The sequence below is a fragment of the Zootermopsis nevadensis genome, unplaced genomic scaffold (genome assembly GCF_977971745.1).
Source record: "Zootermopsis nevadensis isolate Lab colony 2312 unplaced genomic scaffold, Znev_1.0 Znev_ptg000002l, whole genome shotgun sequence".
NCBI classification, from domain to species: Eukaryota; Metazoa; Arthropoda; class Insecta; order Blattodea; family Termopsidae; genus Zootermopsis; species Zootermopsis nevadensis.
The window spans coordinates 18,382,326-18,407,987 of NW_028259134.1; the positions used below are offsets into that span (position 1 = coordinate 18,382,326).

General features: G+C 37.4%; 1 protein-coding gene across 4 annotated transcripts in view; it reads right to left on the reverse strand.

Annotated features, from left to right (window-relative positions):
* crb (cell polarity complex component crumbs) overlaps positions 1-25,662 on the reverse strand; it is a 56,834-nt gene that overhangs the window by 23,210 nt on the left and 7,962 nt on the right. The window contains exons 2-15 of one of the 4 annotated variants that reach the window (XM_087352578.1): positions 15,985-16,343; positions 14,237-14,429; positions 12,871-12,996; positions 10,295-10,399; positions 10,022-10,132; positions 9,778-9,895; positions 9,138-9,276; positions 8,133-8,343; positions 6,564-6,680; positions 4,662-4,840; positions 3,735-3,888; positions 2,593-2,817; positions 1,474-1,710; positions 454-534 (exon numbers count right to left, since the gene is read on the reverse strand). In XM_087352578.1, coding sequence (XP_087208704.1) covers positions 454-534; positions 1,474-1,710; positions 2,593-2,817; positions 3,735-3,888; positions 4,662-4,840; positions 6,564-6,680; positions 8,133-8,343; positions 9,138-9,276; positions 9,778-9,895; positions 10,022-10,132; positions 10,295-10,399; positions 12,871-12,996; positions 14,237-14,429; positions 15,985-16,343 — 2,355 coding nt within the window. The remainder of the gene's footprint in view (positions 1-453; positions 535-1,473; positions 1,711-2,592; positions 2,818-3,734; positions 3,889-4,661; positions 4,841-6,563; positions 6,681-8,132; positions 8,344-9,137; positions 9,277-9,777; positions 9,896-10,021; positions 10,133-10,294; positions 10,400-12,870; positions 12,997-14,236; positions 14,430-15,984; positions 16,344-25,662) is intronic. The other 3 variants (XM_087352588.1, XM_087352582.1, XM_087352593.1) reach the window with 3 other exon arrangements.

The following is a 25,662-nucleotide window of genomic DNA, read 5'->3' on the forward strand; positions in this document are numbered from 1 at the left end:
AAATTATAATCTAGCATTAACACAGTAACTCTTCTGATGTGTAATTTTCATTAGTACAAAATGCCTTGGCTGCATAAATAAATTTGAAAATTTGTTTTTAATTTCATTTTATTTTTTAGAATACTTCTGTCCTTACATTCACATTTAAGATTCAGAATCTGCAAATTACAGCAGATTACATTAATCTACAGCAATCTGTTTATGTCTAAAAGAAGCCACTGATACTACATAACCTGACAATTCTGCCTGCAAGTTCATATAACTTCAAAAACAAAGCTATATCAAACAATATCTTGGGGAAAAACTATATTTAATACAAGCAAATGCTGCCACATATTCTCAAACAATGTCCTACCCTTCCAGGAAAAAGAAAGCTGCATTTCTAAGTGTAGCAAAATGCTTCAATGAACCATACTTCTACCTTGGCAAGATCCTTCTCTGAACAATACCTACCCACACTATTGACACATATACCGCTGTTGCAAAGTTCCGGTGATTTAGAACACTCATCAACATCATGTTCACAGTTACGCCCTGAAATAGTTCAAATAAGTACAGTCATTAACAAAAACATAATTAAACATAGAAATCCGAAAAGTTATGAGATGAACATGTAATGCCCACTCTACTTTCAATTCAATGCTGAGGCTGGTGAGGACTATACATTAATAATTACAGAATTTACTGATCAATTTCTGTGCATAATTATGAGTAGTAAAGATTCAAATTATGTTAGGTTTGTCAGATATTAACTCGAAAATTAGCACCAGACATATTTCTAAATTTGTAAATGTTAACATACAAAGTAACGTTTCATACAAAATTAGTGGGTGTCTATGATCCACTAACATATAAAATTCCACACACCACAATGTGGTTTTACATCCTACAAAATTGAAGACAATAGGATAAAAACCATAAAAATCACTGAGCAAAGCAAGTAATTACAAAGACACTTTTAGGGTAATTTTTCTGAACAAATGACAATCAGAGTAGTCAAATAAAAAAGGTTACGATATAACTTGCATGAGGGATGCCTACTTCCAATATGGAAAAATCCTGGGTTCATTCATTCCAGATACCAGCTATCAGGACAAGTGTTTTGTAACTTTTCTCAGTCCCCGGCAAATTCTGGATTAGTTCCTTAAAAGAGATGATAACTATTTCCCTCTACATCCAGATTCATCATTGTACTTGAGAAAACATTACAGTGTAAGGACAGAAGATAGGAAATGCATACAGAATATTGACAGGGAGACATTTTGGAAAGAAGCTACTTGAAAGACTAAGTAATGAGAGCATAACATCAGGATGTATCTTAGGGAACACGAGAATATGAGATGAATGAAACTGGCTTTGGATCTCCAAATGTAAACCCTGTTATTAGCGGTGTTCAACTTTTATTTGGGGATGGAGTGACTCAGTTAAAGAGAGAACTGACAACCCTAATACATATAATACAAAAATTCTCACCAGTGATGCCAACTGGGCAGACACATGTGTAGTTGCCATAAGTGTCAGTACATGTGGCATTGTTTTGACAAGGGTGCTCCTCACAGAAGTCAATGCTTGTGGTACAGTTATCACCCGTGAAACCCTGTCGACAGCGGCAGTCATAGCCATTCACCCCGTCAACACACACTTTGTTGTTTGGACAACTTGCTTGAATACAGTCATCAATATTCACCTCACAATTAAGGCCTTCAAATCCTATCAGACAAACGGTAATGTAACATCAGTAGAACACCACACAAGTAAACATACATTATAAATTTTCATACGACGCATTACTTGGAAATGTGAGGGAAAGAGATGTACACCATATCTGACTTGACATAAGAGAGTAAAATTCTACCTGTACATATATCATGCTCATGAAGGAGAAGCAACTCAAAACATAATGAAAGCCAAGTTCTGGCAACTTCTAATGAACAATAAAATCTGTCCAGTCAGTCAGTTATAAGCCAGAGAAAAGATAAAGGCATTACCTGCTCATCTATACTGACTACTTAACAACAATTCCAGAAGTGAGCACAAGATAAAACACAAACAAACAGGAGAAAAAGCAAGCACAATGTGAAGCCATATGAACATAGAAGAAATTGTCATATTGAAACCACACACATGCACAAGTCTTAATGTATCAACTTACATTGACTACTTTTCGACAGCTGTAAAAGTTAAGCTCACAGACAGTAAATATTATGAAATCATAAATGCATAATATGAAAGTCAGTGCAAGGTGAAGAAATAAGCACAGATCATGGTTAATAAATAAGTCAAAAGAACAAAGAACTTTGTCAACTAATCTGCATTACTTAACAAAAGTTATACACATAACAACAACAACAACAAGCCACACAGAAGAAAATCAAGAGCGATATGAAGCTACAAATACAAAGAGGAAGTATTTTAAGCCATACAGAAAATGAAAAGTGAACAACATAACACCACAAATGTGCAGAGGAAGGGCTCTGACAATATGATGGTAGTCTGAACAGTAAGCACAATATGATACTACAGACACAGAAACAGACACACACACACATATATAAAGTATTCATTGTGACCCACCTCCTTAAGAAACCTTACCTGATAGACAGCGGCACTGATAATCACGTTTGTTGTGGCTGCTGATACAAGTGCCATTGTTCTTGCAGGGAACAAGACCGCACACATCATACTCGAGTTCACAATTATCACCCATAAAATCTTCACTGCAGTTGCATTTATAGCCATGCACATGGTCAATGCAGATGCCACCATTCTGACATGGTCCTGATGCACATTCATCAATGTTCACACCACACATGTTACCTGTAGCATGTGACAGACAAGGTTAGGGGATATTTGAGTTATGCGCATGTCTGCTGCTCTGGAAATGAACACAAGAGGCATTACTGGTCATTATTAAGCCCTTAACTTAAAAGCCATAAAACTAAAATATAAAAATTATAATTTTACCTGTTTCTTTGTGTGAGTGTAAAGCACAGTCTGCAGATAACATTTCAAACAAGGAGAAAGACATAAAAATACATAATAAGCAGCTCTTAATGTAATTCTGTTTGAATTTACATTAAGACAAAATCAAAAACAGAAGAGACAAGATGTCACAACTAAGAAAAAGTAGCCGTGTACATCCTGCGTGACTGTGACACTAGCTGAATCGAGATTTGGAGACAGAAATGCACAATATATTGAGAACAAATGCAGGACCGAGGTTATTTCATTATGTCCTCCCAACCCATCATTCAATCATCCTACTTGATTTCATCTGGTAAAGATTACAGATTGTGAAGTGCCACATTATGCAACTCTTGCTATTTGCTTGTTATGTCTTCTCTCATAGGCCCAAATAAATGTGTCAGACGTTATTACTACTTTAACATAGAATTCATACCAGTAGGAACTATACACATAAATAAATCACAGAACAGTCATAATATTAATTTACATACCTTGGCAGACTCATAATACTGACTAACACAATTAAATAAAAATAGGCATCATTTCTTGTAACTTTTTATATTTTATATTTTTGGAATTTGCAAAAGAAAATCATAAGTACTATGCTTGGGAATCAAAACAGTGTAGATCTCTAATTAGTAAATATGATGATATAATACAGAAATGTACAGATTATCAGCATAAAATTACTTCCATGTGCAGGAGACAAGGAATACAATAGAGAGGTTCCACCACTGTGTAAGGACAAGCCAGAAGCTACTCCCTACCTGTAAAACCAGGTGCACACTCGCAATAGAATCCATTGATGGTGTCCACACAGGTGCCACTGTTGCGACAAGGGTTTGAGTGACATTCATTAACATCATTCTCACAGTTTTGCCCAGTCCAGCCAGGATCACACTCACAGTAGTAGCCATCACTCTGTGCAAGTGAGATAAGCATGTGTGACAGTAACACAAAACCTCATTGTGCTTACATTTAAAACCAATTTGTGAACAAGCAGAGTGGGAGTGATAGTGAAAATACTGATAAAAATATAAATAATTTTAGGTCACAGTTATGAAGTAATAACACTTAACACTAATGAACCAATTCCATGCAACAGTTTCTCTTGAGAAACTGATGACCACTAAGATGGTCAAGAAACCCAAAAATTCATTACTGTATTCACAACAGCCTGGCATTACACCCTATCCTGAGAGATCCAAATTCTGTTCACATTCTCACACTCTAGTTCCCTAAAATCCATCTTCATATCAGCCTCTCATCTGTGCTTAGGTCTCTCAGGTTGTCCCTTACCTTTCAGGTTTCCAACCACAATCTGGTATGCAATTCTCATCTCTCCCATGTATACTGTACCATATACACCTCATCCTATTAAACTTGCTTTCCCTAATGAATTGAAAAATGTATTTTATTTGAATCTGAGGCATTATTTTATAAAAGTTTCCATAAAATGGGAAGCTAGTAGTATAATTTCCTAGATACACAAATTCTCCTTGAACTGCTGCAATTTTGGAAAGAACAATGAATGTATTATTAAGTAAAAGTAGCAGTAAAAATAGCAATAATAATCATAATAAAAGCAATGGTGGGAGCAGCAAGAAACTAGCTATACAGTTGTTATTTTTGATCAAGAGACTATGCCTGAATACAGCTAATATAACAACTTGTAGAGACAATGTCGTACTCACGTAATCCTGACATTTTGAGGAATGCTGACAGGGGTTAGTAGAACACTGGATGAGTGTCTCACACAAGCGGCCTGTAAAGTGCGGAGGACATTCACAGCTGTCGCCCATGCAGGTGCCACCATTTCTACACGGTGTAGCAATGCACCAATCAAGTAGTGCAGCACGCTCACATTGCACACCTAGCAAACACCATGCACCAACTGAGCTACTTCATCATGCACAAACGCAGGCCACAGTGCAGTAACAAACATCACTATGACATTCATTTACATTATAACAATGCTGTAGCCAAGAGGCTAGCACTCCTCTGATTATTCAGAAAGACTTAGGTTCAGTTCCTGACCCAGACACCAGCTATCCTGATTGATGTTTTCTGTGGCTTTTCTCAATCACTCCTGTCAAATACTAGGATATTACTTTACATAAGCTATAATTTTCTCCTTCCACATCCTTATTCTGCTTTCTTCCAGTCATGAAGTTAGACCATCATTAACCATTTCACTGCTGTGTGTGTGATAACTTACTTAGAAGCATTAGTCATTCTGGTCTAGATTTATTTGGTGTTTGATATGATCAGTGAAATAAATGTGACCCACAGTCTGTAGTTAGAGCTAAGTGTTTTTTTTAAAAATAGGAATTATGTGTTATCATGAAAAGTTATTAACACATGAAAGTTCTTTAGACAACTGTAAAGAAAGGGTTCAATAAATTAAGAAACATATATAAATTTTGAGCTCACACTGCAGACAAAGTACCATATGTGAAGTTCATAAGGGAAGATAGAGAAAAATATTGTACGCATGTGACGCCAATCAGATACTGATATAATCATCCTTTCTTAAATGCTGAACAACTTGTAGCATTATCTCTTCATAAATAAATTGATATCAACAAATTGTGAATTTCCTTCAGCCATGATGTTGTGCAGACAGCTGTTTTACAATATTATAACAGTGACAGGATTAATACCAACGACATAGGGCAAAAAACACAATTACCTGTATTATGGGTCTTAACAAAGTAAATTTTATGGCAGCCAAGCCCTAATATGTTAGAACATCAAATAAATATCATGCATATGACATGTATCACACTGAATTAAGTGGGCTTTATAGCAGAACTGCTACATGTAGTAGTACCAACATGACACATTGTAGTAACAGACATGAAGTTTTCAACTTACAAAACCTCCCCTAGCCCTTTCCTGACAGAGCAAATTCCTGCCAACACATAAATGTAAATCAGGAAGAACAGAGTCAGAAGGCATACATATACAAACACACACAGTATGACATGTCTAAAACAGATCATTGATTAAATGGAAGTCCATCATTATCATAAAAATTTCTCAAGTCCTGAGAATAATGACTGAAAAGCAATGACAAATACCTTGAATAAACAAGAATTAATTAACAAAGACACAAAGAAAAAACCAATTAAATATAAAATAACTTAAATACTTATTATTTTATACCGTGCTTCCTGATATAAGGTAGAAACTGCTTTTTTTCTACCATATGTTATGCATGAAAAACATAAAACACTTTTATGTTGTTTACTGAGGACTTCCATGACCCTGATTTTGGTCACAACATAAGACTGGGAACCATTGATCTGACACTACATTACACAGAAACTTCTGAATTGGCAACAGATAGTGTTACTTAGAAAGGGGCTGGAATTATTACCGAAACATATTAAGTTACAGACCAGTAGGAAGAAGACTTATCAGCAAACCAAGGCAAAAATGGAGATTATGTTTGGAACAAGTTGATGGACCTAATCCCTGGACATGGATAATAATAAATGTATTATTAGAAATAAAGGAACAAAAATATACTCTGAAAGTGTGATAAAAATAAAAAATAACAGAAGGAAAATCAAAGCTGAGGACTCACTGACCCATAAAACTGGCAGAACACGTACAGTTGTAACGGTCACCCATGTCACTGCAGGTACCGCCATTGAGGCATGGCATACTATGACAAAGACTGACTCCAGTACAGTTGTAAGAAGTACCTGCAAACAGCAACGTGCACAACACAGCCACTGCAGTAACTCTGTGCTGCATCCACTCAGAATATTGATTTGATACCTCAACCAAAACTTGAAACAACAACAGTTAACTATTCATGTTGATGTGGTTCAATTGGGATTGCTTGATGAAATTATCCATTTTCTGAGCAAGAAGGAGATTGGATTGTTTCTTAGTTAATTTAATGATGCTATCTCTCTGAATAGATTATGCAAATGGAGTCAATAAATAAGTGGACAATAACAAAAACTTCAGAGTAATAAATAGAAATCTTACTTGCTGTTAAGGTACTAATCCTGCAGAAATGTTCTGGTCTGTATGGTATGTATGTGAGGTTCTGTCAGATGGCATAACAATCATTAGTACTCCCTCTAAAATATATAGGTTGTCTGCTTATTTATGAAACAACCCACAGTGTCAAAAGAGAAGATACATGAAGTGGAAAGAAGTGGCTTTGACCTGTTTTAAGGCACTACCCCAAAATTGGTCTAGAGGAACTGAGAAACACAAAAAACCTGTCATGAAAGCTGGCCTCAAGGCTGAGAATCAAACATGGGACCCCTGAATATAAACCAAGAGTATCTCACTTAACCATAGAATTTGGTTATGTGCTGGAGGATCAATTTTCTTTCAAGCTTACATTACTATCAGAATTCATACATTTCATAACAGCCACTGGAAATATACAATTTATACTTGGATTTTGAAGATACATATACAGAAAACAATTTAAACATCAAACTATCTAGCCAACATAATAATAAATTACAACACTAACTCACTCACTGAATCTACAGATTCAATATTACTAAAAAATTTTATATCCAGAGATGAGAAAATAATGGCCAATAAAAATTCACTCCTTCTAGCTGTGAATGTTAGATGCAATAGAACACTGTAATTAAAAAAAAAGTAATAACTAACTACAAAATGGCATTCATTTTTTCAGCTAATCAACAATTCCTCAACTTTTATGCAACTGAAAGGTTAACTACCATGTTCAAAAGGGCCCATAAAAGCCCCCATCTAAAAGCACATGACCCCAGATCACACATCACTTCATATTTCATAAAAATAATAATGCAAAACTAAAATTTAAATGATGACAGAAATGCATTTTATGGGACCAACAATATACATGGGTACTATTTTAATCTACTATACCTACCACTGGGGGTACACTCCAAATTTTATGACATCATGTAAAATTTGTTATTTACATTTTCTTTGGGTAATGTGTTTATCTATAAAGTACTCACATATTTGGTCCATACAAACAATTTATAACTAACAATTCTTGAAGCACAGAACTCAGTATATAAATTGCTTTTGTATGCCTAATTATTGAAATTCTTCAAAATTTTGAATTTTGATAATAAAATGTCACAACTGAATGCAGCTTTGAAACACTGGTCTAGCCATTAACAGTAACATACCTGGAAAACCTGCTTTGCAGACACACTGATATGTTCCAATGCCATCAACACATTCTGAGTTTACAGGACAGATGGCGGATTCACATTCATCAATGTTGACCTCACAGTTATCACCAGTGAAGCCAGGTAAACATTCACACTTATAACTTCCAACCAAGTCTTTGCATTCTCCTCCATTATGACATGGATTGGAACTGCATTCCTTCAGATTCTGAAAAATGACACATGCCTCAACTTTCTGTTTATACAAAATAGCAATGACAATGGGGGCCCATTTCCAACAACGATACTAGGATCTTTCTCTTTTTCTACATCACTTAGATTGAATACTTCTGTCCTGTAATTCTTTTAATCAAGAATATATGGGAAGTGGTTTGGATCAACATGCAGATTAGTATAAAATAGTGGTTACAAAACTACAGACTATAAGCCCCTTGATGGTACACAAAATATTTCAGCATAATAATGGTGGGTATTATTGTGCCAATATTATGTTACAGAAAAAGAAATTCATAAATTATATTTGTGGTGCTATGAGCCGGGATAGCTCAGTCAGTATAGTGACTAGCTACAGGCTGGATGATCAGGGTTCGATCCCCGACGGGGGCAGAGGATTTTTCCTCTAGCCTCTGCATCCAGACTGGCTCTGGGGCCCACCCAGCCTCCTGTCCAATGGGTACCGGGGCCCTCTCCCAGGGGTAAAGCATGGCCGGGGCGTGATGCTGACCACGCACCCCCAACTGGTGCCGAGGTCAAGAAAGAGTAGGAGCTATACCTAAGCTCCCCCAAGTTCCTTCATAGGCATGTAGCGGGATGCTTTACTTATTTGTGGTGCTACTCAATATGTTGCTTGCTACCCCTTCAATCCACGTCTGATACGTACAGCTATATTGCTTTATTTCATTTTCATAAAGAAAATAATCAAGTGGATTAATGCATTCTAATTTTTCAAGAAAGGTTTCTTGGGTTGATATGCCTCGGAATCATAAGAGTGACAGCACTCACCAGCTCGCAGTTCTGGCCACCGAAACCTTGCATGCATTGGCAAGTGTAGCTGCCGTAAGTATCAAAACAACTCCCCTGGTTCAGACATGGGTTGTTTTCACACTCATTAATATTCTGTTCGCAGTTCACTCCTATGTACCTAGAACCAACAGGAGCGTGACACAAATTTGGCCAAAGAAAAAATAAACATTTTCCTTCTCACAGTCAACTTACTCACTAACCAGCACAGGCCTCCATGTTTATGCAGCATATTTAAGTATGTCTCACTCATTCACTATTATGTTGCATGATGTTTCTTTCTAACAGGTTTCAACAAAAGATTTTTAGTTGAAATCCAAATTTCCTGCACCTACACTATAATACACAACACAATTATAAAATATGAAATTATAAGTAGACACAATATTTTCAGAAATAAACATAATCTGTTGACATATACTTCAAAATAATAGTTTCAAACATAAGTAAGAGATGTCAGGACCAACTGCTATAATTATTTCTTTGATTTGTAATATTGGAGAGGTGCAGGAAATTGCATGGTTATGACTGGAAGCCTGTCCTTGGCCAGTTAGTTAGTTAGTCAGTCAGTCAGTCAGTCTGTCTGATAGTATACATCTTGTAATAGAGGTCAAACACTCACCCTGTGCGGCCACAAAAGCAGGTGTAGTTATTAATGCCATCCAAACAGTTACCTCCATGTTGGCAAGGATTCGGCAGACATTCATTTATGTTAGTCTCACAGTCCTGCCCTGTGAATCCTGTGATGAGACAAGCATTACAACAGTGGATAAAACAAATGGATATATATGTGACCAGACTGAAATTATGGTATTATATAAAACAGATGAATATATTTGTTCTATTGCTTTCAAGTACATACTCACCTGGCAAACAAGTACACTCATAACTGGAGTCCAACACATGGCAGCTGCCATTGTTTTGGCATGGGTTGCTCTCACACAAATGGGAGCTTATCTCTGTCTCGCAGTGGGCACCTACAGACAACAACCATAACACCATACATACAGACAGTACTAACACTACAGTCACTGTGCACAAAATGCGGTTGCCTTCAGTATGTGCAGAATACTGTAACATTAACAGTGCATATAATGGGGTGTTTCCATTATGTACAGCATATATATATAACAGAGTACCTGTGAATCTTCCTTCGCAGAAACAATGATAATTCCCTGCTGCATCTTCTTCACATCGACCATTATTTTTACAAAGATTTCCACTGTTGCGTTTACAGGGAGAACCTGAGAATAAATGTAAATATCACCTTATTTCAGTAAGCGCTTGATAGATAGATAAGGAAATGAGGATACTAACATAGGTACGTAATTATAAAATGGTGTAACAAACCCACATTGTTATAACTGAAAATAAACCAAGCATTAAAAATACATGCAGCTTCAATAATGCCTTCACATTCCATGTGTTGAAACTTTTTCCAGATGCTGGAACAAGGACTAAAAATGCACATGAAACAATATAAGGCCAACACCAAGAAGTTCAGAAACAGGTCGCAGTCTGCTGTACAGACGGACAATTTAGATCCAGTCACAGCATTGTGGTGAGTTAAACTGACACACATTTTAGATCTCCTCTGACATCTAGATTTTTTGATAAAAACAAACAGCTTGAAAGCCAGGGTCTGCTTCTGTAATCAAGCAGGAGAGTAAAACCTACTCCAGTAGATGGAGATAATCCAGTATGGAAATAAAGATTAGCTAAATCTAATGGACTTAAAGTGTTTTACTCTCCTACCTGATGACAGAAGTACAGCCTGGCTTCTGAAACATAGTGATTTTGTTTAAAAAATGATGGAAGAAATGCAAAATATGTGTCAGTTAAATAACCTAACCTTGTCACAAACCTTTTGATTTATATTGTGGTTAAGTTTACAGATTATTCTGAAAAATGTTTGTGAGTACTAGAAGCAATCGTGAACTGACATCTGTATCAATCTGTAATGGTTTATGACATCCTTCAGTGTTCAAATCTTATCCAAATCTGTCAAGTAATTTGTTAGAAGAGACAAGCAGATGGAGAAATGGACAAATGCCTTGATTTTCCCATTATCCATTCAAATCACCAAGTGCAAAAAACACAAATATACATCAGAGTTTTGCGGTGCATTAAACATACGCCCATACAATGTTATATATTTATACAGCTATAGTATGTGTTAACCCTTCTCATTGTTGAAAGTGAGTTGTTAGTGTACCTGGGCATGAAAGCATGTAAGGAAACAGCTGTAAATCTCCACACATTCTGTCCTGCAATGACTAATTTACTACAGGCACATGTTCACAGGGGTAGCATCTAGCAGACCTTAACCAATTACATGACACAGATATTATTTCTAGGAAGTATTTGAAAGGTGATTATGAGGAGAATAAATTAAAGAAAAGAGAACAAAAGGAATATTATAGAAAAAGCAATATAAAGTAAAGAATGCATTTGACATGGTTACAACACACTAACAGAGAACAGTAATGCACCAATTAATGATATATAGAGAAAAAGACAACGGTTGTAAAGATCTACGAGATAATGAAAAATGAGAGAATGTCAGGAGACAGATAGAAAAGAAAATGACTTTCATATATCCACAATAAGAACCAGCAATAACATGCATTTTTATGCTTCAAAACAACTTTGGTTAAAGCTAAATCTACACAGAGTTATAATGTTTGTCATGCAATATCCAGCACTAATTATTGTGCCTGCTCCTTTCATCTGCACAAGTTTAATAAAGTCTATCATGTGGGAAGATGGTATTACAGCTATGCTTCACCTTACAATAGTAAAAGAAAAAGTAAAAGACAAAAATTGTAAGTTATCTAATACAAACTTCTAATATAGAAAATTTTAAATTCTGAAGAAATTAAAATAAAAATCACTGGCTGGTCATATGATTTGTGAGACACATAATTAAACATTCAACTTAATTTGTACTAAAATCTAATTCCTTGTATACCTGGTGGGCAATTTATTGGATAAGAATTCTTAATATGGCTGGTAACAGTTATATTTGATATGGTTTTATTGATAGTTACTTGTCCTAAAGTTCCTTTGAAAATACACCAAAATGATTTGTTTTACTACACATTCACAAAAGGTTAAACACAGTCTGTGAAGATGGTACAATGATTTCAGGCAGCACTGGTTGCTGTTTAAAAAACAGAACAAACATTTCTGTTTCTCAGTGGCATAAAGACATTGAGAGAGATGTAAAAGTTACACAGATGAAAATAAATTATTCTATGGGCAAATTAAACAATCTTCACTTACATGTGCTTGATTTCAGTATATGACACACTGATTTCTTTGATTATTCAGTGCAAGAAGTTACAGACTGCATTTTTTTAAAAAAAATTCTGTCATAAAATAAAGAAAAGTTTGATATTAATATCAGCCTACTTGCTATAGGCATTGTAAGTACAAATAAAATGCAGGATTCTTACTGCTGTTGCAAATTTCTTACCAACTTAGAACTGCGTGATGAACGTAGTGATCATACATTGTGGACTGAATTTGTTAACTGAAATTGTAAAAATGTGAAACAATCTTAACCCTCAGGATCTAACAAATTGCAAGTCAAATTATTAACTTCAGTTTGTTCAATTCATGTTTGGCATTTTGACAGTCAGACAACAATTCCTATCCAATGCAAATTAAACAAACATAAACCCAACTGAACACATTCAGGTTTCAGTCTCACCATTGTTAATCTCGCAGTTGTTGCCAGAGTAGCCAGCAGCACACTTACACTCGTACCGGTCAGGTAGGGAGATGCATTCACCATGCAGCAGGCACGGTTTATTGTAGCAGTGATCCGTTTTCGTGCCTGTTGACAGCACAACACTCAAAACACCTTGATACAACTCCTGTCTGATCAAAGGACTCAGACAAACTCACTGTCACTGGCTCAAAATATGACAAAACATGCTGTCCACATTCACAACTAGTTGTCAAGCAAAGAAGAAGAAATGGTATAACTCTTACACTGCTTACCTAAAATAACAAGAGCAAGAGAGAGAGAAAGTTTTCAGACAACAGACAGAATAAACAGAGAATAAAATAAAGGGAAAAAAACAATGATCAAAAGAAATAAATACAAAAAAATAAATAAATTAAGAAAGCAGGGAAAAGGTTTGAATTCCGCTGAGCACTTTATAAATAAAACAATCTGTACGCTCACAGTGACAGGCATTGTATCCAGGTTGACATGCTACAGTGTGCAGTGTGAGACAGCTACAGCTACATCTGAACACCAAGCCTTGACATAACAACAAATTAAACAAGCTTGTGAGTTGGTGTTGCTTGGAACATTCATACAACACAGCGACAAAGTGCTTTTTTGCATCAAAGAATGAGAACTGATAGGATGATTGTGAATGATGAATCAAGAATAATCTGGATGGAAGTAGTCATGACCTATTTTAATGTACCATTCTGTCATTTGTTTAGACAGACTTAAGAAAATAAAATAGGCAAATCTAGCTTATATCTGGCTAGGTCCCCCAAAAGGATTCAAAACCAGGTATCTCCTGAGTGTGAAGGGGTGTTAACCATTACACTGTAAGTGACAGAAGATTCTTCTGTCACTTAAGGAAAGTGATTTGGGTGGCAGTTTTAGTGGTAGTGATAATGAATCTGAACATACAGCACTATTCTTCTGGACAGCAAATATGATTTGACATGGGGGAAAAAACTGCAAATAAGTGAACTTAAAGAGTTAAATAGAACAACCTTCCAAGTCTGGGTAGTCTGCACTTTAAAAAAAGACCCAAGGGTAGGATTTCAGGTTCTCAGGGTGGTGAGTATGCAGATGACTATTTTCTAGGTTGTAGTGCCATCTAGCCTTATAGAAGTTTAATGACATTTTAGAGGTGCTTGCTGCCTCTATCATGACAATGACTCATTGCTACAACTCAGAAGGCAGCCATTCTCAAGGACCCAGGGGTTAACTGATGTTTCTCAAAACATTCCTTGGTGTGTTGCTGATGACAGAAACTGCAAACATAACAGATAAGTCAAGTGCCTTCATCAGACTGCTCTGCAGCATGATCAACCATGTTACTTACAGCTGTTGATGGTAAGTGGACAGGGTCCCCATTCCACGTTGTGAGCCTGCACCAAAGATGGTTTGTTAAATACAATGCTTGGACCCTCCAACAGACATCCATGGAAGTCTCTTCCAACAATGAGAACTGAGTTTTCATTTGACAGGTCTGGATGGTTTAGAATCTCAGAATTGTAGGTTGAGTTGGCAACGACCTACACAGATATTTTAACACATTTCACTGGCAAACCCCTGCTGGACACATTCATAATATGAATGAATACTCTTTTCTTCAGTTAACCCCTACAAATCAGACTCAATCCAGTCTATGTGAAAATCTGATTTCAGTCTAACAATTTAAACAAAGAGTTGATACTAGAGCACATGGTCTTATTGTACTGTATTGTATTTAAAAGGCAGTTAAAACTGATGTATGTTGCCTGGAACTGTTGCTTTTTACAGACATAAGTTACTGCTTTGCACTATTAAACAAATTCAATTCTAAGAATGTTATTATAGCAACTAATGCAAAGCCACTGAATTTAAAGGGGAATGGTTTAAGTATGATTTCAGGTTTTCATTGCGATGAGTCTGAAGATGGCTGTTTTCTGGGTTGTAATGCCATGTAGTCTGGTAGAAGTTTACCGACGTTTCAGAGGTCCTTGCTGCCTCCATCATAAGGGCAATGAGGACCAATGAAACATTGGTATATTTCTACCAGATTACAGGGTGTAACAACCCAGAAGACAATCATTTTCGTAAATTTAACATCCTTTCAGTAGTCTTATCAAAATTTCTTTCTTTCCTTTAGTCCTTGCATACCATCATATGCTATTCTCCAAAACATGCTACTGCAGGGGAATAAGAAAGGTCATGTTGCACATTACATTATTTCAACACTTTCCACAAAGTCTGTTCCGATCAAACACGGGTACAAGTAACTATAAAAGTATGAAACTGTGTTTTGTATAATATAGGTTATCAGAAAAGTATCTAAAGTAAAGACATAATTGTTTATGTCTGAGGTTAAAAATTACAAGATGTGTGGCAAACTACAGATGATTAGATTTGTAAAAATGTGTGAAAGAAATCTTCATTTCTGAGGGTCAGTAGATAAAAATCAAGGAAGCATTTCATGAAGGCATACCCTGTCAATTTAGCTTTAAAATTTTGAAGTTAAATTCAGAAAATCCTGACATTTAAATACATTAAATTATGTTTCACCCTAAAACTTATTTCATTCATGATGTCTTGGGAGTGGATAATGAACATGGACAAGGCAATGGATATGACAAGTGGAAAGACAAGTTGACAATGAGACAAAAGGAGTAATAAATTCCGAAATTCTGAATGGTACTTATTACAACTAACCACAAATCACGATATTAATGACAGTGAAACACTGAGTAAGTTTTTGCATCTTTTGAAACTTCACAGATTTCATGACTGCCTGTCGTTCTGTTGTAAGAAACAAGAGACACCATGCAAACTGCTCTTATAAGAATTTCCATCACTGGTATCCAATAAAAGTTCATCATTTTGTCCCTATCAAGCTAACATGTAATTTATGTCATTACTTATTTACCATAAACACAGTTTAGAAAAACATTATATAACAAAAAGACAACAAATTCAGAACTCAAAATACTTTTTCAGCATAAAACATCCCCAAGATGTAATGATTACCATGAACAGTCTTCAAAATGGATACATACTTGGTCACTCTAGGGGAGGCACGCTGGGTAACATGGTATTTATCTTTTAACTGACCTGAGAGTGTCCTGCAACAGACAGTGTCAGATTCCCAAGCCGGTACAATAAGTTCACAGTATGCCAGCTGTTATCAAGGAACCGGACATTGAGTTGAGTGTCAAAGTTCTGTCCCTGGACTGACACCGAGAACAGAAGCCTGTCTGTTTGGACCTCCAGAGAGATTGAGTTACGACCGTTTGTCTGAGAGAACAGCTCGCCTCCGACACACGTCCGAAAACTGAGTCCTGTGTGTCCATGAAGAGAGATTGGGGAGAACAATCGGACATACGATGAACCATTGAAGAAACCTTCACTTTGCTGGGCACTGACTGTGCTCCGAGTGTGAACTAAGGCAAGAGAGATAAGGCATGCTAAAGCTGCAACAAAGCAAACACAGTACCAAATGTTTAGAAACTACATATCATACTTGTGTAAATAAGTTTTTCTGTTCACCTACCACATGCATTCTTTACACATAGCCTTCACATATTTCACATAATATCATTAGCAGCATGCACTGAAAAGATACATAAACTAGATAGCAGAATAAGGCACAATATAACAATCATTTATTTCTCTTTTGCTGGCATAATGTTTGACATAGTCAGTGTACATCATTTCCCTATAGATATCAGTAGATGTAGTTTCTCCTAGTATATGGTGTTGGCCAGATAGTCTTCCAAAAAATCTGAATTCCAGGTTCAGTTACTTTAATGTAAATACTGTCATGTCTGGGTTGCATATATCAGGAATAATTAAAACATATACTGTGTTTAAAGTTTAGCAGAAGATGTCAGTGGGTACATATTGAAGAGTTAACAATTCACATCTTTACTGAGGCCAGAAAAACAAGAAGAAGTAATGAAATGGACAAAAAGTGAAACTGTTATTCTCTTCACTCAATAATATAGCTGACCTTCACTTGAAAATGGATAGTGGTTGAATTTCTCCACACATCTGGGTTAATAATAATCTCTCAATAAGCTTCTAATGTACTAATATTTAAAAAAGAAAAGTACATACTTCAAGACAGAAAAATGTCAAAGTTCCAACAGTTCTGTAGACAATTCAACACTGTCATTAAATTGCATTAAATAAGGAATCCTACAAAACCTGAGATAGTTTCATCATTCTTCACATTTAAAATGGAGCACAGTTTATATTTAAATGTTGAACTTCAAATTATAATAAATAAATTAATAAAATGAGAGCTGAGATGGCAATGTTGCAAAAAATAAACTCAAAACAATAAAAATGTATACCTCTAAACGTCTGTTGAAAACGCATTGTTTGTTAGCTTTTATACTACAGTTTTTATTTTAAGTCACTGTTAATTTTATTAAAGCTATGTTATTAACACCATAGTAGTCAATTTTCAAGTTGTTTTATAAATATTGTACAGAGGGATATCAGCTGCGCAGGAGCAAGGTTGGGTATGGCTGGGTTTGGTTAGGTTTAATTGCGTTAAGTTAGGTTAGTGCGCAGAAAACCACAAGTAATGGAGTCATCACTCGACTTCAAACAACAGTCACATATTGCCAGCTGCAGGAAGGCATGCCGCATGAGTTTGGTGTTGCCACCTACGGCATATAGTTCATACCAAATTTAATTAATAAACACAATCTTTTACTGCAGTCTTCATATCTGTTAACATATTATACATATATAACTTTCCTCCTCTGCTGTCAGCACAGATTTGTGCAGATAAACTGTCTGTATTTAATTTTATTCTGTACTAATCATAATCAATTACGTATCTAACTCCGAAATCGGTCTATTTTATAGGAAAGGGAAGGAGTATACTACATGTAAGGAACACACCTTCAATATGGTGGAAATGCTTCATTTGTATTAAAATTATTTCCCAGTTCAGATGAAAAAACCACTGGCTACTGGACATGGAGGAAACGATGAGTCCGACTCAGATTAATGTATCACTTTCACCCATTGTTCATCCCATATTTAACGATGGCAGACAGAATCAAAAGAGAGAAACGACTGGAATGTTGGGCACGCATTTCAAAAGCAACAATAACAGTCTGGCACTTTTTAACATTCAAATCATGAAGCGTATTACGGCAGATACGATTTCAAATCACGACAATGTCACATGCATATACCGAAACCTGTTTTGTCTCACGCAATATGAAAGAGATGGTTTCCTCTTCACGTGAACGGAACACATTTCAAACGTTTCTTTTTCCACAATGGAATGAGTTGTTTCACCTTGACGAGATTAAAAACTGCCTATATAAACTAATAAGGTTTGCTCTCCTCCCTCATTTGGGTAAGTTGCCTGATGGAATAATCTCCCGTCAACAGCAACAGACCCTAGTTTAAATAGTCGTGGCTCCCGCCACGACAAAACCCCCGTTAGCGTAAGCAAATTCCCGTTTTAGTTTTATGGCTCTGTTTACCATTTCCAGCAATGCGTTTCGTACGGAGGAATGGTGGTTAGATTCTTGGTTGGTTGGTCTCCCCCCGGAGTTATAGGCGTAAGCAAATCAAGCTATATATTTATTGCACAAGTCTGCATAATTTATTCAGTTCCAGCAAGTTTATAAGGACCCAGGTACGTCATGTTTCGTCACCAAACCTGGAGAATTTTTTGCCAGCTTTACGAAACTGTTTAAATATTTGGTAATGTTCCTTGTACAGGAGGGGGGGGGGGCTCGACGCGAGGCCTCTGCCTACAGAAAATTATAACACGGAAAGACGCACACACCCAAGGAATGGGTGGAATTCGAAATCATGATCCCAGTGTTCGAGTTACAATTTCAAAACATTTTTAATAGCCTATAAATTACTACCACCGTGTTCATTTTAGTAAACCTATTGGACACAGAGTTTAATATGCCTAGCGTAAGCGACGATAACATGAAACACGCCTCCACACACTTCCGTGCCTTCCTTCATGGCCTGCTCGCTGTTTTCCGGCGGCCAGCTTTTCAATTTTGTGGAACCCGAAGTCCGGTTCAAGCATACCATTACAGAAGGTTCTTCTACGTACCCAACAAGTGCTCAGTGTCCACTGAACCTGATGATTAATACGACAGGAATCTGCTGACAATCTCTGTAATGCTTACGGCTCAGCAACTGTCTGTGACTGAAATCTTTGGCAGCAAGTGGGCAGCGTTCGCGCTGTAAGGGTCGCCTAGGCCAGTGGTCCCCAACATTTTCCTTTTGATTTATGGGTTGGTATCCTTTGTCTCATACCGTACATACAAATAACAGACTACCAATCTAATTATTACTGGCACGTCTAAGCATGTGTATCTACAACACGAAAATCAACGCATTTATGTGGTATTAAAACATAAAATAAGCCATACTCATTCACATAGAGTATTCATAATTAATAATACCGTATTTTTACTAACATATGAAATAATCGGAAAATATTCAAGTTCCATTATATAAGTACTGCCAAATAATGATCGTTTGATGCATGGAATCAATCACAATAGGAACAGAACGTTCCCAGAAAAATCAGTATTTCTTGAAACAGCTCTCTTGCTGTCCCAGCTTTCAACGAGAATTCTAGACGCACAATGCTTCTGTAATAATATTAATAAAACGATTCCACAAACTGCCACCTTTCGATGTAATCGAAACCTGGACATTCGGATGAACGACACTATGATACAATTATGTTCCCTAATGAGAAGTATGTGAGAGTGCAGAGTCTGGTGTCTTCCATTAGAAACGTGACGCGTTTAAGGTGTTTTGTTTTTCTTAGCCAAAAATTTCCTCCCACGTATGATTCGGTATGCTGGTCATTTTTCGTTTTAGAGAGAAATGAGGTCCGAATGTTCTGAACGAGCTATACGTGATTCTCCTCAACCCATTCAACCAATTCCGAGCTATCAGCCAGCACAAGTCATCATAGGTACAGCTATTTAACCATCACAACGCTGTGTGTGTGTGTGTGTGTGTGTGTGTGTGTGTGTGTGTGTGTATGATGGAGACTTCAACGCAAGAGCAGACCAGGAACTTATTTGGGGCTCTCAACGTTACTTGGTCCACAACATTTCTGAAAGCAATTATTTTTCCAAGAGTCTTGCTGGAATCAAGAACTACTAACAAAGATAAAGTTTATTTATGAATTTACATGCTCATTTACTAATCTATCAATTTACATACTTCTTTGTTACTTTATTTTTCCCTTATTTTCCTCTTTCTTTCTTTCTTTCTTTCGTGTTTTCCTGTTTATTATATTTTCCCTTTCATCCCCTGTCGTTCTCTCTTTATTTATTCCATTATTTCCCTTATTTTTATTTATTTTCCGTCATTTCTATTAATACTTTACACATATTTTATCGGCGGTCGGGTATCATTCTTTCTGATTTATTACAGGAATGTTAATTCTAAGGTAAATTTAAGGAAAATCAGTGTGAAATTCAACAACACAAACAAAAGCCAAATATCCCATTAAAATATTTTTATTTATTTCGTTTCATATTTAAAAAGTTGCCATTTACGGACCTAATTTCAGACCTGCTTTCATTCTATATTATTTGTACCATAGAAATTTTCGGATAAGACGTTACTCCATCTACTTCAGGTTCCATCTGAGAGAGGACAAACATAACAGTCGTTCACCCACTCGTTCGTCGTTGTGTGAAGAGAGTAGTCGATGATTCATGCACAGTTCTTCCAAAAATAAAAGAATAACAGAGACAGGAAATGTTTTATGTATGTTACAAAGAAAATTACAGACTACTACTCCGCTGCAGAATCTCGCGATGCAGAAGCGTAGCTCAGCCTAAACATAACGACCGTGAATATTGAATTTTAAGAGTTTTCCATGCAAGGATAATAAAATAATTAACTTATTTAGAAAATTGTTACCAAAATTTGGTTAAACATAATTAACCATTACTATTGGTGTCTTACTTGAATAACTGAATAAACACAAACGTTTGTTTCCTCTAAATGGATTGGATCTTTATTCAATAATTATGATGGTATAACCTATTCCAGTTGTTAAACCAAGGCAATGGGAGGATAACACTAAGCTGTATCTTAATGAAGTATGCTGTTAAGACAGTGTACGTGTAAGAGTGCTAATCAATAAACCACGTCTTTCATCTGAGTGCATATTTATAACATAATTATCAATAAATAGTATAATCTTATTATTGTTGTTAATTATTATCCGTGATGTACGGACTTCACTAAAATGTAAAAGTTGCTCAGGTATTAATTTCTCTGCTTCTGTTTAATGTGAAGGTCCAGTATCGTATTCACAAGAGCCCTTCAAAATCCTATCTTAAACCAGTTAAATTCAATCCACACTTCAGCACCCTAATTCTTTAAGATCCATTTCAATATTATCCTCCCACACACACACGCCTGGGTTTTCCAAAACATTTCTTCGTTTGACGTTTCCCGAATTACATTTTTTATGCTTCTGTACACAAGGCGTAGAGTGCTACAAGCATTACCACAGAACGGGCTTCTGCAGTAGAATCTCTGAGATGTGAACCGTATCGCGTAAGTACCCAGGCGGAAGCAACGGCTTCAGTTTGATGAAGGAACACGTCTGGCCGGTAAAAGAACTCGTGATTACTAGCCACGGCCACTGGGGTAGTCGTTCTTTAGCAACCAAGCGTCACCGGAACCAGTAAGAAAGAAAGAAAACAAAGCACCGACTCCCTTCCTTCTGAACCATATTCCCCACCGCCTCATTTCGCCGGGCTGTGTTCTTTTCAACACATGCTGCAGAATTTCTCATGTTCATGAGTCATTTTTGGCTGCTGTTTCAAGCACCATGGTCGTTGCACCTGAATGTGCAACATCGCTAAGACCAGAGCCTGCCACTAGACATAACCATGATACAATCCTAGCCATTTCTCATCAACAGAACCTCACAACCCGTCTCAATCTTAGAGGTTACACAGTGCAAAAGATAAAAAACGACCATGAATGGTGTGTACGGAAGAACTTAAAAAGAGGTAATCGTAGGCTAATGCTAGGTATCATCTTGTCACCTGAAGAGACTAAGGAAAAGTTAGGCAATTCTTATCATAAAACAGACTGTGGTGCCGTTTCAGAACTTCACTGCAAACCATTTACCAGTGTCTGAAACTCCCACTGCCATGGACGCGTTTCAAGAAGGTGGTTCTCAAGACTAAGAAGTTATTCGGGACAAGGAACAGGTGGATATAACGCCTTTCATAACTTATGGCTAAAAAAGTGGGAGAACAGGCACAACCTTCCTAACTACAATAAAGTGTTCTGAAATGGAAACGCCTTCACCGGAATACGACTCCAACAAAGACAGTGCTGAGGAATCTGAGGTGTTTTCAGTCCCATTCGCAACAAGAACTGTTTACAAAGATATAAAATATGTTGGTACTCTGTTGAAAGGGGAAAAAAGAAAAATCTAAGAAAACATTTGGCGCATGCAGTGACATCATCACACTATTTTCTAAGTTCCTTCTTTAATCTGCAATAAATGCTAATATGTATTTGGATCCCGTCTTGAACAGGTTTCACTGCAGACATACAAATTAAGCGTTTCCAAGGCAATTACGTGTACTGACGTCATGCTTTATTTGGGCGACTCACTCTGCACTCAGAAGAAAGTCCGGAGGGGGAGGGGGTAGCGAGGAACAGCAGTATACAGAATCTTCCTTGTGAAGATGACAGTCGCTCAGCTGGTCAAGAAAACCCGTGTATTTATAAAGCCAGAAGGTTCATTACCGTGTTCACAAAATCCACAATGAGGCATTATCCTGTGTAAATTCCATGTAATCCCCAATCTAACATCATATTTTAATAATGTTATTCTCCTGTTTAGCTCTGGACATATCATCTGGTCTCTTCCGACCAAAAACTGTATTATGTACCACATACTTCGCATTTCTCTCCTGCGCCCTGAGTCTCCCACACACTCGATTCTCGTTCTTTTAATCAGCTTAACACTATTACTTACAGTTTAGGCCTACAAGTCACGAAGCACATTGTTATGTAATTTTTCCAGCCTCCTGTTACTTCGTATTTATTAGTTTCAAATACATTCAGTTTTTTTATTATTATTAGTGTTCTGTCTGACGACAGGTCCATATGAACAGGATCCTTCCATCCTTTTCTCGGACTGGGACCTGTTCATATACGTTCTTGGCAGATGATCCAGAAGTGGTTTGCCATTGCCTTCTTCTGTGTGTGAATGGAGTAATTGTTGGGATGCCACGGAGGAAATCTCCGTGTTGCCTAGACCACGGCCTTGTCCAACACAAGTTATAAATTCGGGCACCGCCGGGAATCGAACCCGAGACCCCAGGATTACAAGGCCAGCGTTCTAACCGCTAGACATTACATTCGGTACTTTCTAATGTCTGAATCACATTTAATCTTTTGTGTAATAAAAGTCTTCTGTTTGTTTGGTCATTCTAAATGCTCTCACTGTTCTACCTCGAAATCACTTAAATTGTACCACGTAATTTCCTGATTTTAACAGAGATAGGCTACAACATGAACCACATTTACCGACGACAGAAGATGGCCGTGTAATCTTAGAAGTTTGCCAACTTCTAACAGACTACACGGCGCAGCAACCCAAAAGACAGCCATCCTCAGACCTACCGTTGTGAAAACCTCAAATCCTACAAGAGGGCAACATTCGTTCCACATATATCGTGAACAAAGCTTAGTAAAATGATACTCAGACACAAGACTTGTCTCCTTGTTGCTCTGACGTATCAGTTTCCGGTCACCACGAAGCGTATCAAGTTTCACTGTCTTCATTAACAATCGACCTGGTGAAACTACCACACATATGCCAGTGGGCATCACAACCGAAACAGAGGTACAGCAGTTAGTACTCTGCAACATTCACATTGCACGCTAGGTTCGACACAACGCGGTCCATGCACACAGACCATGTTTCAATGAGGTCAATAAAACAGCCACGTGCAGAGTCGTACTTTGTAGGACGAGGCTCATTTCAAATGCTCATATACATACAAGCATGACAAACCCGGCTTATAGGTTACAAGTAGGCCTGCAGGTAATAAATACATGAAAAAGTTTAAAGATTAAATACATGCAAACACGAATGAAAGTCGAAAATATTAACCTTCGAGCAGGCCTGCATTCATTTTATATCATTAAATTCATGTATAATTTGGACGGGAGATATCCCCCAAGAAGGAGACGGGGTGATAGTATTAAAGTTTAGCTGGACGAAATTTTGTGAACTGAAGTGTTCATCCTTCAAGCTGCATTGTCAAACAGTTAAATAATGTGATACCCACTTCATTATCTAGGTTACCAGTCGTTTAACTAGTTAATCAGCAGCTCACTGGTTAGTTAGTAGTCAAGTGGGGTCCCTTTATCCGCTTCCCACTGGGCGCCAATCTCAGTGGTCCCAGAGCGGGTCTGTACGTGGTGATGAACTTCTGCCCATGTCGCAGGTCAACACAGTCATCTAGCCGTCACCCAGTTACTAATAAGTTGTCACTTGAAAACGAAAGTTCTCATAAATGTACTTTCAATGACCCAATATCCTACCCTCATGCTGTGAACAAAATGTCCTCGAGAACCACTGGCCCATAAATAAGCAGTGCAAAGCTACGTGGCCGGTTGGCCACCAGCAGGAGAGACCTTGACGCGTCACAGAAGACGAAGTGAAAACCGCCTATTACAGAGATGAATCTCACTGATCAAAGAAACAGTCATGATTTCAGTACAAAGTTTACGTCACTACCTAACGACAGAACACGTGAAGTACCACTTAATTTCAACACGTTGAATGTCCTGCTGATCAGTCGTATTAACTACATGAAGCATAATCTTCCTTAAGATACTAACAGAATATTCAGCCAGTCAATAATTCACCGCCTTTTTATAGAACCCCATGGTTCATTATCGTGTTCACAACAGCCTGCGTTCTGTGGCCATCCTAAGCCACCTTCCAAACCCATTCCCCGAACGTCCATTTTAATATTATCCTCAAATCTAAGCTTCGGTATTCCAAATGGTTTCTGCCCCCCTGTCTTTCGCATTTCTTATGCCATAATGCGTGCTACATTATCTCCCCATCGCATCATCCCTGATTTGATCATTCTAAAGTAACTGGTGAAAAACACAAATTTTGTTCCTCACTGTGCTTTTTTTTACAGCGTTCGCCTACACTGAATGGCTATGGGATGAACGACCGGGGTGTGATTCCCGGCAAGGGCAAGATACTTTGTCTTCTCCATAGAATCCAAACCAATGCTGGCGCTCTATACACAAGGGTAAAGAGGCCGAAGCGTGCTGCTAACCACTCGCCCCATCTAGTATCGACATTAAGAATGCGTGGTACTACATTCCCACTTCACCACAGGCCTCACATTTATAACTTCAACTTTCTTCACCTTGCCTAACCCGATGGCACATGCAGTCTTCTTGGCCTCGTGAACAATGGCGCGACTGCAGGGAGGAACACGGGAACCTCGCATGAGAAAGACGCCCAACAAGTGGACCACAATCTGAGATCTGGGTCGTCCTCTGTAGTGCTGGTGTTTCTATGGGTTCAAGTCTCTTATTGCTGCTGTCAGGCCTGCGGAATCGATAACGGAAGTGGGATGTGGGGTCACTTGTAGCAGCCGAAACCAGAACAACGTGATTTGTGATTTATGGAATCCCTCACAGAAAAACACCAATTCTGCATCCGTCGCTGTTCCACGGTACAGAACTGTCAACAAA